Source organism: Seriola lalandi, unplaced genomic scaffold (genome assembly GCF_002814215.2).
Source record: "Seriola lalandi dorsalis isolate HSWRI2012SDOR001 ecotype SW California unplaced genomic scaffold, Sedor1 jcf7180002054976, whole genome shotgun sequence".
Taxonomy (NCBI): Eukaryota; Metazoa; Chordata; class Actinopteri; order Carangiformes; family Carangidae; genus Seriola; species Seriola lalandi.
In genome coordinates this window covers 436412-448755 of record NW_019525526.1, presented here as the reverse complement: position 1 = coordinate 448755, position 12344 = coordinate 436412, and the positions used below count along the sequence as shown (strand labels likewise).

The 12344-nt window shown below is 40.0% G+C and overlaps 2 protein-coding genes across 2 annotated transcripts; one reads left to right on the top strand and one right to left on the bottom strand.

Annotated features, from left to right (window-relative positions):
* The first annotated feature begins 48 nt into the window (after window positions 1-48).
* On the top strand, window positions 49-6506 carry LOC111646832 (galectin-related protein B). The gene is made up of 5 exons (XM_023396390.2): window positions 49-342; window positions 2208-2350; window positions 2664-2749; window positions 4244-4424; window positions 5612-6506. Exons 1-5 carry the CDS (start codon window positions 339-341, stop codon window positions 5753-5755), a joined length of 558 nt encoding a protein of 185 aa, XP_023252158.2. The 5' UTR covers window positions 49-338; the 3' UTR covers window positions 5756-6506.
* Window positions 6507-7072: 566 nt separating this feature from the next.
* Window positions 7073-12131, bottom strand: plek2 (pleckstrin 2). Its single transcript, XM_023396389.2, has 9 exons — window positions 11883-12131; window positions 11535-11699; window positions 10535-10719; window positions 10332-10423; window positions 9382-9569; window positions 9153-9254; window positions 8611-8694; window positions 8243-8321; window positions 7073-7631 (listed from the first exon to the last, which is right to left on the bottom strand). The coding sequence occupies exons 1-9, from the start codon at window positions 11934-11936 to the stop codon at window positions 7504-7506; spliced, it is 1077 nt and encodes a 358-aa protein (XP_023252157.1). The 5' UTR covers window positions 11937-12131; the 3' UTR covers window positions 7073-7503.
* Window positions 12132-12344: the final 213 nt, after the last annotated feature.

Here is a 12344-nt window from a genome sequence, read left to right as displayed (position 1 = left end):
GTACTGGGGGAAATAGCTATTTATATTATTATTTATTTTTGGCGAGCCATGACGGTAAATGAGTAAGATAGCGCGGGGACAGGACAACCTGTGGACCAGGAGAGGAAGCAGGAATAGAAAGGAGTGAAAAGCTGAAGTTAAGAGAAAAAGAGAGGAGAATAATATATGATGAAGAACCATGAGGAGAGGGTGAGAAGAAGACAGAAGACAGAAGACAGAAGACAGAAGAGGAAGTCTGGATTTGAAGAGTGAAGAAGAGAGTAGAAAGGGAGGAAAAGAATGAAGGAGAGAAGGAGGAAATGAGATGTGAAAACTTGTGGACGTGAAGAGAAAGAGGGATGGGTATGTGTGAGTAAATGTGTGATCTTTGACAATCCGACAATCTTTGCCTCCTTTTATGGGGCAGTAGTGAAAATTAGTCATTTTCAGAATCTGTTGTGTTTGTGGTTTCAGAATGATGGAGATAGAAAACAACTAGATTCATAATATGATGCAGGTTTAGGATAATTTCTTTTTCCTGGGCAACTTTCATGTTTTTCCCAAATGATGTACAAATGTTTTGATACAGTAAACAGCATGAAGCTGCTGTGAATTGGGGGAATTTTCCCCAGGGGAGGCATGTCCCCTGCATGTTTACAATGTGTGGCCCCCTGCTATGGAGCATATTTAAAAATAACAAATGTCGACCAATGTGCTTTTAATACACTAATTATGAGATAAATAAATAAAAACAGACATAAGAGGATATAAGTAAATTTAAAAAAGACATAGACCGTAGTGTGGTCAGGCATGTCTTCTATGATATTTAAGCAGCTAAAGAAAAGAGATGGGTCTTTAAAGGAATCAATCAAAGAGGGAGATCTGATTGTTAGTAGGAAACTTTCCCAACAACTGAAAACACTCGCTCACCTTTGGTTTTTACCAGGTGCTGGAATGGAGAGCAGTGATTGGATTAGGGGATGAGCAGTTCATAGATGTAACCTGGTGCCAGGTTAAAACTTTAGTAAATTTACTGAAGTATTTATTTACAGTTTGGAGGTTCTTCTACTTTACTTCACTATTTCCACCATATGATTCTTTATACTTCTATTCTATACTTCTATTATACTTCTATATGCCACATTTCAGGCTTTTTATTTTGAAAATCAATATTTACAAAGGATATGATCTGCCTATTGAACATGATGCATTGTTACAACATTATAAAAAGTAAAGTAATAATCAATTCTACTTAAATATTAATGCATCTGTAATGACAGTCCAATAAAGGTTTGGAAACACAGAAACACGCTGCAAACACAACCAAATATAGTGATGTAGAAGTTTCACAGACTACAAGGGAAATGTCTCTGGGGATATATGAACACATGGAACAGGCTTGTTGTTGCCTTGGTGACCCCAGCTATGAAGGTCGATCCTATGAGTCAGATTTCCAGAAAGCTGCTGTTAACCCTGCAGCGTTTCTGTAGCTACTTGTTTGTTTTCTTTATTTGCAGCTTGTGTCTGTATTTGGTTGTGTTCTCTCATTTTGCAGCATTTTTTCCTAAATAAAATAAATGATCTGTGTCCAAATTGATGCAGATGTTTTACTTTATTTTGCTTGTGTTTTGTGTATTTCCAAGTGTTTATTTGCTTGGCTGAGCTCTCAGGACCATCACAGGAAGCGCACAACATGTACATAACTTTAACATAGACTGAGAATCATTTGCAGGCTGTAGACAGCTGTGTGCTCAGGTGGGTTGAGGTGGCAACAAAGACAGTCACGTTCACATATTAGCTACGAAAGAGAACCTTATCCAAATTATTAAGACTGATTTGACATGTGTCTGACTTTAAACTCTTTAAAAAGTCGGAATTTTAACTTTAATCTTAGATTCTTCGATTTTCAATCTTTGAGGATCAGGGTGTGTGTGTGAAAAAAAAAAGTGATTTATTTTTTTCTTTTTTTTTTCTCTTAATTGTGAGATTAAAGTCAAAATCCTAAAAAATAAATAAATAAATAAATCCTCAAAAAGTCCAACTAGAAGAATCTAAAATGAGACGAAAGTTAAAATTCTGAGTTTAGAGTCAGAATCTATCTTAAAAAAAAAAAAAAAAAAAAAATTGGCCCTAATCCTCTTCCGTAGTTCAGCCTGTGTGAGAACCCTCCTCTCTCTCTCTCTCTGCCGGTCTCCCGCTTCCCACCATCATCACTGTCAAATTGGGAGCCTGTCTCTATGACAACGTAGTACAGGCGGGGTTTGCCAGCTGGAGGCAGAGTCAATCAGTCCTCAGTTGGCATCACAGCTCGAAAACCTCCACACCGCATCACGCCCTGGGTGGAATGGAAGAAAAGGACAAGAAAGAAAATGTATGTAGCTGCTTTTTCTTCGTTTAACGCCGCATGCATTGAGACATTTAATATTGAACCGCTGAGGATGGTGGGAAACAAAAATCCAGGAGCAGAGTTTTGTGCAGCTGAGTCACTGATTGTTTTAGGATCCGAATCAATAAAGCTATTGTTCCCATCGGTGCCATAGGTTGCAGCGCACCGCAGACTGCATGATGAGGGACCGGCTCATAGATCCTCCAGTAATAAAGTGTGTTGTCTGTGCTGTGGAGCGGGAGGCCTCGTGCTGTACAGCGGCTCATCTGTGCGTGTACACATCTCTATTGTTTCACAGGGGGAGTACATCGGAGAGATAAAGGGTGGGCTGCGGCCTTCAATGAAACTGGTTGTTATGGGAATTATCAACAAGAAACCCAAAAGGTTAGTGCACACGCACACACACACACACACACACACACACACCTGTTTTCAATCTGCAATGAAGAGCGAATTATACATTATTAACATACTGTTGCGCACATGACGTGGCAGCCAATTAAAGTCAGTGATAAAGATGCCCTGGCTGCCAATAAAACGGATTTTTAAAGCAGATACAGCTGCTGTCTGTGTTTGAGGGCACATGCCAACCTCGCAGCGAGTCCCCGTGCAGTGAAAATATCTTTGTGCGTTTCCTAATTATAGGTTAGTCCGTGAATGTGCGTGGGAGAGCTGCAAATCCCATGAAATCTAAAGAGTCACTGTGGAAATTCTTTGGTTGATAATATCATCGGGTTGTTTATTCAGTCAGTCATCAATTATGTCCAGTAAAACATCACAATTAGGCTACACAAAAAAAACACAGCGAGCAAAAATAAACTTCTTTTTTTATGTAAAGAAACTTATTTTTGGCTGCAGAAACATCAGCAGGGTTTTTAAGGACAGACGCTCGAAGGGCCAATTTCCTCAATACTGCCTGTAACAGGACAGTGTTTAATTTAGATCTTTCCATTTCCATTTTATTTCTCTTTAGTCCGCTGTTAATATCACCAAAAAATGTGCAGCCAAACACGTGTTCTTTGTCGTCTTGGTGCTCAGATTGGGTTCAAATAAAATGTACATTCACAAAAAAACTGTAATAAAGAAACAAAATTCCCTGTAAAATGGAAAAGTTGTACACAGGTGTGTTGTTTGTGACGTTTTAGCTTTGGTCCAAAGGAAGAGCTGCATACCAAAAAAAGAAATATTCAATTTATCTTTTTGTTTAAGTTATGATACGGCATTGTCAGAATACTTAATACTCAAAATGTTACTGAAGTTATTTTACAAAAGGATATCAAAAAATAAAAGTTGCCATTATGCAGAATGGCCTCTGTCAGTGTTGTATCCTCGTATTATTGGACTATTGTTATATGAGAATAATGTAAGACGTAAATGGTGAAGATGAAGCTTATTTTAAACTAAATTTCTCATTATTTTGTTTGTAAAATCTTAATCAGCAAAGTTATTTTTATTATCATAGCTGTTAAATAAATGTAGTGCAGTGAAAAAGCAAAATATCTCCCCTTGACATTAGTACATGTACCTTAAACTTACTGAAGTGTGGTGCATGAGGAAATGTTCTTTGTTTTTTTCCACTGCTGAAAATAAGAAAATGAAGAGTGAGATCCATCGTCAGTGATGTGTGAAAACTCACTGACACTGATTAAGATCATCTGATATTCAGACGTCATTAAATGCCTCATTACTACATTATAGTTATCATGAAGACCAGGAGATGTCACTGTTCTCCACGTAATCTGGACAGAAAGAAAGACAGAAAGAAAGAAAGAAAGAAAGAAAGAAAGAAAGAAAGAAAGAAAAGCTAAATGTCAGTCTTCACATGTTAGTATTCTGCACCGCTCTGTCTGTCCCTGATGTCCGTGTGTGTTTCCTCAGCATTGAGCTCACTGTGTCCACGAAGCCTCAGGACACGGACACGGAGGGCGACGTGGGTCTTCTGCTGAAGGTCAGCTTCATGGATAAGGCCGTCCAACGCAACGCCCGCCTGGCTGGAAAGTGGGGTCCGGCTGAAAACACCCTCTCCTTCTTTCCTTTCGCACCTGGAGAATCCTTCAAGGTACTTCAAAAAAATATGTCTGACTGTTTTTGCACTTGGACTTTGAGCACTGAGACCGGATGATTGTAACGTGTGAGAGCTGGGGAGTGACCGGTGTCTTATTTTTTGCAGTTACCCTCACAGTGAATCACCCTGTGACACAGTCAGCCTTTAAAGCTGCACCATAAGCAACTTTGCATGTTTGGTTGCCACGGTAACATGCTATTGTTTGTCACTGTTAGGATAAAAGTAGTAGAGGTGATTATCTTTTATGGTTCTGTTTATCTTCTTCCTCTGGAGTCTTGACAGAGCACGAAGTTGCTGCTGTTTACATGATGTTCATACATTTAAAATACTTTTCTTCTCTCTTCTCTAAATAAAAGTCATATTTACAATAGATTTAGAATAATTTGTGCCTAACAAATACAGACATGTGACCATCAGTCCGTACGTACTTCCTGCCTCATAAAACATTTGTAAAAAAGAAAAAAGTAAATCTCCCTGCACCTTTGCTGCTGCATTATTAAGTTTCTCGTTTCGTTGCTGCAACCGACACTTGATGAGTGTAAAATCCATGTTAGTGCATGTGAATGACATGAAAACATTGCTCCATAGTCCTAATGATAGCCTAACATTTCACAGCGTCCCTTTAATTGTGTAAATATGTTTTGGGAAACTCCAAACGACAAAGAAAGACAAAGCTATGACTTCATATTTAGCGTGACTGGTCCGTCACTGGTCGACTTCCCTGTTGCAGCCCCGGCTTGTGAGTCAGGATGTTTTTGCATTTAAGTTTTAAGTCTAAAACATGCAGCTTTAAATATAAACTAGAATCACCAGTCCAGTCTCCAGTCTCCGGTCACAGGTTGTTTATCCAGAGTCAATATAAAATATGAAGCGTTTGTGTGAATTTTTTATCATAATTGCTGTAAAGTCTTGGGTTATGGCTAAAAAGTGTTTCATGAGGTCACACTGACTTTGGCCTTTGACCTTTAGCCACCAAAATCCAATCAGTTCATCCTTAAGTCCCAGTGAGTGTTTGTGCCATATTTGAAGAAGTTCCGTCAAGGCGTTACTGAGACGTCGTGTCCACGAGAATGAGACGGACGGACAACCTGAAAACAAGATGGCTGCTGCTCTGACTGAGGAATAAAAACATGCAGCTTTAAATATAAAAACTAACCCCCCGTATTCCGTCCGACTCTTAGATGGAGATCGTTTGCGAGCACCAGCAGTTTCGTATCCTGGTGGACGGACAGCCTCTGTGTGGCTTCACCCACCGGATCCCAAAGCTCGCCTCCCTCACGTCCTTACGAGTCTTTGGAGACCTACAGCTCACCAAGGTGGCCTAACCCCCGCAGACGAACAACACCAGGACGTCCCGGGACACCAGACAATACACACGATTAGAATAGAGCTACTTCTTGAGTGACTAAATTGACCCCACGATGGGGATGTTGTGTTTCCAGTTCCAAACAAAGTTTTACCTGCCTCGTAATCACGTGTAAAGTCTAAGTGCCTTCACTAGATTACCTGTTCGGGGACTTGAAGATACTGACTGAATGTAACAGTCATCAATGTCTTAAATCAACTGAGGAATGTGATTTGAACTGAAGTGAATTAAGTTTTAAACAATGCGGTCTAAGCTACGATATTTTTCCCTCGATGAACGTTTGTACAAACATGATGTGTCAGCAGTAAAAGCAGCTGCATCAGGCTTTGTGCACTGAAACCACATTTCAGATGGTTCGTTCTTTGATTTCTCTGGAGTTAACCTTTGAAAGCACTTACGTTTACGAGCGCCTGCATGAAGATGAATGTTTTCTGAAATCAGCTGATTGTCATTCTGTGGCCGACTAAGTACTGTAACAGGTGTAACAATGTAAAATGATTTAAGTAGCCTACATTAGTGCATGTCAGTGTTTCTCTCCTCTGAGTTTATCTCCCGTTTTACACATTCGATTATTACGTCACACTTTCTGTTACTGCACCGTCATCCACTAACGCCCGCTGGTTCCCGTCCGTTTCATTTACCACTAGCACTTTTTATGTGAATGTTACATATTGACTTTACTTCACTGCAATAAATCACTTTTGTTGTTATTTTTTTTTTTGGTTGTTGTTTTTCCCTCTGTGCTCGTGTAACTTCTACTTGGACTTCCTCCAGCGGCGCATCATATTTCATATCAGGCGATTCCAGCAGAATAAGGCTGTAAAGCGACACCAGCTCAGCCTGAGTCACTCAGATAAAGGCTGGACTCAGCTTGCTGAGTGGGAGTGTCAGTCTGTTATTGCAGGGAGCGCCTCCAGCAGCCGGCCTGCACTCAAACCCCATGACTCTGACAACCTCCTCCTAAGGCGTTTCTTGTCTGTACTTGCACTTCCTCTTGCTATCAGATCCTTTACTTAAAGATAAAAGTACCCTATAAACCCAGTGAAAATACTCCACCCCTGAGATAATTGACGGGGCAGGAAACAAGAAAAAGTTCTGCTGCACAAATATGTGAAATATTGTTTTTGAAATATTGAATAACTGTACAAACCTGGTTCTCAAATTCTTACTGAAATAAAAACATTTTTGAAGTTTAGAGGAAACAGAAATCTAAGAGTCGACAGAGGACCACATGTTGCTTTTTGTAAAAATAAAAAAAAAAGGTGCGAACCACTAATTTGATTGTTAACATTGTATTTTATTCTGTCAGATATAAATCAGAATCACTTCATCTGAAAATGAACGAGTTATTTTCACCGTCAGAAGTAGCAAGCACCTGGAAGCCGTAGCTCAGCACTGGAGTAAATGATTTCTGCAGCACTGGAGTGTGGAGGCGTATCAAGCTGTTTATGTTTATATTTAATGTTACAGAAATCATGTAAAACACATAAAAAAAACAAACATTTACATTGAACTGAATATGTCACAAGAGAAATGCTACAGTTTTTAAAAGCCTCAAATCATCCTCGTAGAAACTTTAAAATACAGAATCAGGAATGTTACGTAACCGCTGCCACGTTCATTTAGATCTCACGCTCCCTCCCTGTTGCTACAGAACATTCATGGAATGTGTAAATGGACTCTCCTTCAGAACAGGAAGCTGCTGCTTCACGTCTGCTCTCTGATGGCGTCGATCCAGTCCATCTTCTCCTGCTGCGTCGGAGCCTGGATGAAGTAATGTGTGTCTGAGTGAGTGATGATTTTAAACAGGTTTCCCTGAATGTTTCCTTTCACACCTGCAGAAGATAAATCAAGGTCGTTATTTATCATCAATTAACATGGAAAACAAAAATAAAATGTAATATATGACATAAATGCCCCTGTATCAAGAGTGAGGTTTCCATATGTGTCATCTGTAAGAGGATTTATTATCATCACATATATATATATTTATATATATATATACATCCTCTGGACACATGAAGATATACATTTAAAATTATATTGTTATAACGATTTATAATTTACTTTACATATGCAGGTTTATTAAAACAATATACATATAAAAATTCTATATGTTCATTTATGTTTTTCATATTAATTTTAAACATGTTTCTTCACATTCTGGGAAAATGTCTCAGACTTTTGGACTCTACTGTTAATAATGTAAACGTGTTAAAAGGCTTTATATATATGTCTGGTTCCGATTTCTAATAGGTTTCATATGTAGTTTTAACATGTGTTTTTATTTTATATGTATATGGAAATTCAACATATGTAGATATATATTTAGTTTGTGTGTGGGAAGGAATAAGAGGGTCGAGTCATTGTTGTTGCTCATCCTGTCTTACAACAGTTTGTTTTTAAAAACGATGTTTTCGAGGCGTCAGCGGAGACGGCGACTCACCTGAGGGAACGCCGTTATCGTCCAGAGAAGACACCAGACAGCTGCGCAGTGAGAAGCCGCCCGCCGGGCTGAGGTCATCCTGAGGAGTGACACAAGACAGGAAGTGGATCAGACTGACTCAGGACTGTGGAGGGGAATTACTGGGAATTATGGGTATTATGAGTAATGACCTGAGGCAAAGGTAAAACAAAACAACTGCTTAGTTTGGGCCTTTTGTCGTCAGACAAGAGTTCACCTACATCATGAGATCTGAGCTTTATATATTTGTTATGTCCATAAATCTGATTTTTTTTAAGTTTAACCAGATTATTAGTTTTTAAAACTTCCTGTAAGTGATTTTAACAGTAGTTTATTTCCTGCACACTCACCTTGGTGGGATCGTAGTAGTGAAGGAACGCAGGTTCTGAACGCAGCACAAACAGTCGCACCTTCCAGTTCTTCCTCCTGTGTCCCTGCGTTTAAACATCATTTAAAGTGTCAGTCTGACACATTCACTCTCACAAATACAAACAGTGGTTTTAAGTTGTGTTCAACAGCCTCATCAATAGTTAATAAAACACTTGTTAATGCTTTATACATCAGTTATAAGCCAGTAATGAGGAAATTGGGTTGCCAGGTTTGGCCACTGGCGGGTGTTAACCTATGTTTTAATGATTGTTATTAATCCAGAGGTTTCTCACTTTGTAATAATCCATCAGTTCTGCAGCTAGAAATGTGAATAAATTATTAAGAAAAGTTTTTTTTACATCCATATAATTTGCTCTTGTAAATGTTAGTAAATTGTTAATAAATGGATTTTGCGATCTCTCGAAGGTTGTCGTTATTAATGGCTTATAACTGATCTATTCATCAACCATTAGTTATAAGCTATTTGGAACTGGTGTGAAATATGAACTCGGGGCTAATTTACCTGTTTCAGCAGAAATCCTCTCTTTATCACTTTCCCACTCAGCTCCACTGCAGACAGCGACGTCTCCGCCTTCACGCTGCCTCTCTTCTTTAAGTTTTCAGACTGTGATTAAACACAAACACGTTGTGAACCGAGCAGAACCTCCGCCTGCTCAGACGGATGTAAGAAGAGGATTAACGCTCAAAATAAGGGGTCAGAGGTCAAAACGCTCAAACTCAGTGCTACTCACGAAGCTGTACAGAGCGGTGGAGTCGTCCATGAACTGCTCGCTGAGCCCGGCGGTGCGCAGGGCCTCCACGCTCTTCAGGCCGACCGTGCGCAGGAAACCCTCCTCCAGCAGGGCCGAGGCCAGCGTCACGGCCTCCACACGGGTCAGAACCAGCTGCATGAACACCAGCCAGTCCACCACGGCTGAACCTGCAGGGACGCCACACACCTAGAGCTATACGTGCATGTACGTACACACTGTACTGTGATATGCTCATGGAGTCAGACATAAACCCAGCGGATACATGTAGACGTGATTTAAATAGATGCAGCACCAGACACAGACTGAAGAGAACAAGCTTCATATATTCAGGTGTTTTATTGTTTTCCTTTAGCCTTTGATTTAAACACACAGTGGCTATAAACAGGTTTATATAAATATGTACATAACAGACTGAACTTATTTATCATTATCAATTAAATTAAATGCAGTTCAATCAAAGTAGACACCTTACTTGTTTATCATTGTTTTTCTCTCCCTGTCAATAAATCTCATGTATTTAAATGTAGAGCAATAATATGTTGTTATGTTTTGTCATGTTATGTTATGTTATCACTTTCTTTGTCTTTATTTTCACCAAATAAATTTAAAAAAGCAGATTTTACAAATGTATTTCCTCGTCACCGTGTCTTAAGTTGTTGTTCTAAATTCTTTATTAGTCTTATATATATAATATATATGTCTTGAATTGTCTCTGTAATATACAAATTAACTCATATTGTTTAAAAATCCAATGATATCATTCAAAACTTAATTTAAATATCAATAATTGCTAAAGACACAACCTGTGAGCTACAGTGTGTCCCAGTTATGAACCGAGCTCCATCCTCCAGAGAGCAGAGGATGGACGGCAGGTTGCTGTCGTCTCAGATCAGATGACACCTGACAGGTAAAAGAGGAAAGGGGCTCACCTGAGAAACAGTTGCTGTAGCTGCTGCCCTGCTCCACGTGAGTGCTCATCTTCATTCCACTGTGGACGTCGTACATGGAGTCCAACACTTTGCTTTAAGACAGAAGGAAAAAGAGAAACATGTCAGATGTAAAAACAGAGGCAGTGAACACACCACAGGGTTGGACGTTTATGTGAAGACTGTGGGAGACATTTGTTGTTTACCTGAGATCAATGTTGTGTAACTGGGAACCATCAGGCTCTTCCTGGTTCGTCATCTTCCCACCATCAGCCGCCCGCAGCCGGTCGACGGCAGCCGTGATGTCAGCTGCCCACTCGTCTCGCTCCTCTCGGGAACAAGCCTCCAGGAAATGATCCACTCCGTTTACTGTCTGGAGCTTAAACACCAGCTAAAAATAGAGAAGGGAGATTTTTTCATTATTAGCACCAGAGGACATTTAAAAATCTGCAGAACGGGAAACATGAATTGAAAAGTTGGTGATGGATGATGGAAGTCAGGTCCTGACAAATCATGAACCTGAGGGAAAGTTCTGTCTCATCAAAACAAGGTGTGAAAGGATGAAGCCCCTCCCCCACTGAGGAGTCTACCCATTAAAACATAAACAAAGGAAAACAGTGAACGCAACATCAGCTGCTCGAATATAAAAACATCATTATATATTGTTAAAGTAATAATTATGACATTAAATTTATTGTTAGTTTGTAATTTGACGATTACAAAAATCACCCCCCATTTTATTGGATTTATAATGTAATTTAGAGAATAAATTAAAACTCTTGATCTTATTAAGTTTAATAACTTTAAAGAGGAATAATCTGGTATCTGTATATTTTTATCTCAGTTTTATTGTACTGTAGTTGTTTGTATATTTGATTATTTGATTATTTGGATCGATTACAGAAGAATCAGATTGAAAACAAATGATGAAGGTACATTAATGAACTTGACTCTAAAGTAATTTTCTGATTGTGCTTTGACAGTAACGTTCAGGTCTTTGTGTTCTGCTGGTCTCAGGTGACTCTACTTGTCTGTCCTCAGGTGTTTCAAACAGACGAGCTGAGGTTACATCCACAGTGTTTATACAGGGATTATGAAATGTCTCCCGTCTCAACACTTTTTAAATGAAATGACTTTTCAGAATCAGTTATCTGAAACTTTCCTGTAATCCTATAAAAAACCTTCCGGTGCCTGAAACGAACTCACCGGCCGATTTTCACAGTCCAGAAAAGGACAAGTCAGCACACAGTCCTTCAGCAGGATCTTCCCTCGCTGACATGAGTCTCTTTTCCCTCCCTCGTACTTGTAATACAGCAGCTTGTCTGGCATCAACACAAACCAGCGCGCCTTCCAGTTGTGCACAATGTGACCCTGCAAGCAGATGAGACAGGACAGTTATAAAAACCGGCTGCTTGGATTTAAGATCCGTCTGAGAAGAAGCCAAAACTCTGTCAGACAAATAGAAATCTGGCTGTTTAGCCGTTACTCCATCACCACACTGACTCCTTATCTTACAGCTTCTGAACTTTGATCTGTTCCACAGAAATCTCTCACCCTCTTCACCAGGAATCCTTCTCTCAGAGTCGAGGTTTTCTTGTCTGTGTCCATGTTGTTCAGTGTGACCTGGACGAATGAGCTGCCTGTTCCTGCTCGCTCAGGTTTTCAGTGTTCAGGGGAGTTTTCTTCTTTTTTTTCTCTGTGCCTTTCTGAATTCGTCACCCTGTTCACACCCAAGCACACACACTCACACACACTCACCTTGCTCAACACACATGCGTGTTAACCCACGCCTGTAACTTCTGCCTGTCGCCACAGGAGGGCGCAGCGACTCCTTCAGAGGGAGGGGGAGGATGTTTTTGGTGAAAGCTCATGATTCCTGAAATGTCTTCCATCCTGGAGACGAAGCTCCGAGCAGATGAGACGTGTTTTTATCCCATTTTGATGAAAAACCAGCAGCTGGTGGTCGACCGCTGCCCCCCCCCCCCCCCCCCTCCTGCAGGAGCACAGCTGCTGTTC

Excerpts from the sequence above, each read along its gene's own strand:
- plek2 (XM_023396389.2), bottom strand. The coding sequence starts at position 11,936 with ATGGACACAGACAAGAAAACCTCGACTCTGAGAGAAGGATTCCTGGTG. Across the intron at positions 9,255-9,381 it reads CCACCGCTCTGTACAGCTTC|TCTGAAAACTTAAAGAAGAG; the intron begins GTGAGTAGCACT and ends GTTTAATCACAG. Across the intron at positions 7,632-8,242 it reads CGATAACGGCGTTCCCTCAG|GTGTGAAAGGAAACATTCAG; the intron begins GTGAGTCGCCGT and ends TATCTTCTGCAG.
- LOC111646832 (XM_023396390.2), top strand. Across the intron at positions 2,750-4,243 it reads ATCAACAAGAAACCCAAAAG|CATTGAGCTCACTGTGTCCA; the intron begins GTTAGTGCACAC and ends GTGTTTCCTCAG. Across the intron at positions 4,425-5,611 it reads CACCTGGAGAATCCTTCAAG|ATGGAGATCGTTTGCGAGCA; the intron begins GTACTTCAAAAA and ends TCCGACTCTTAG.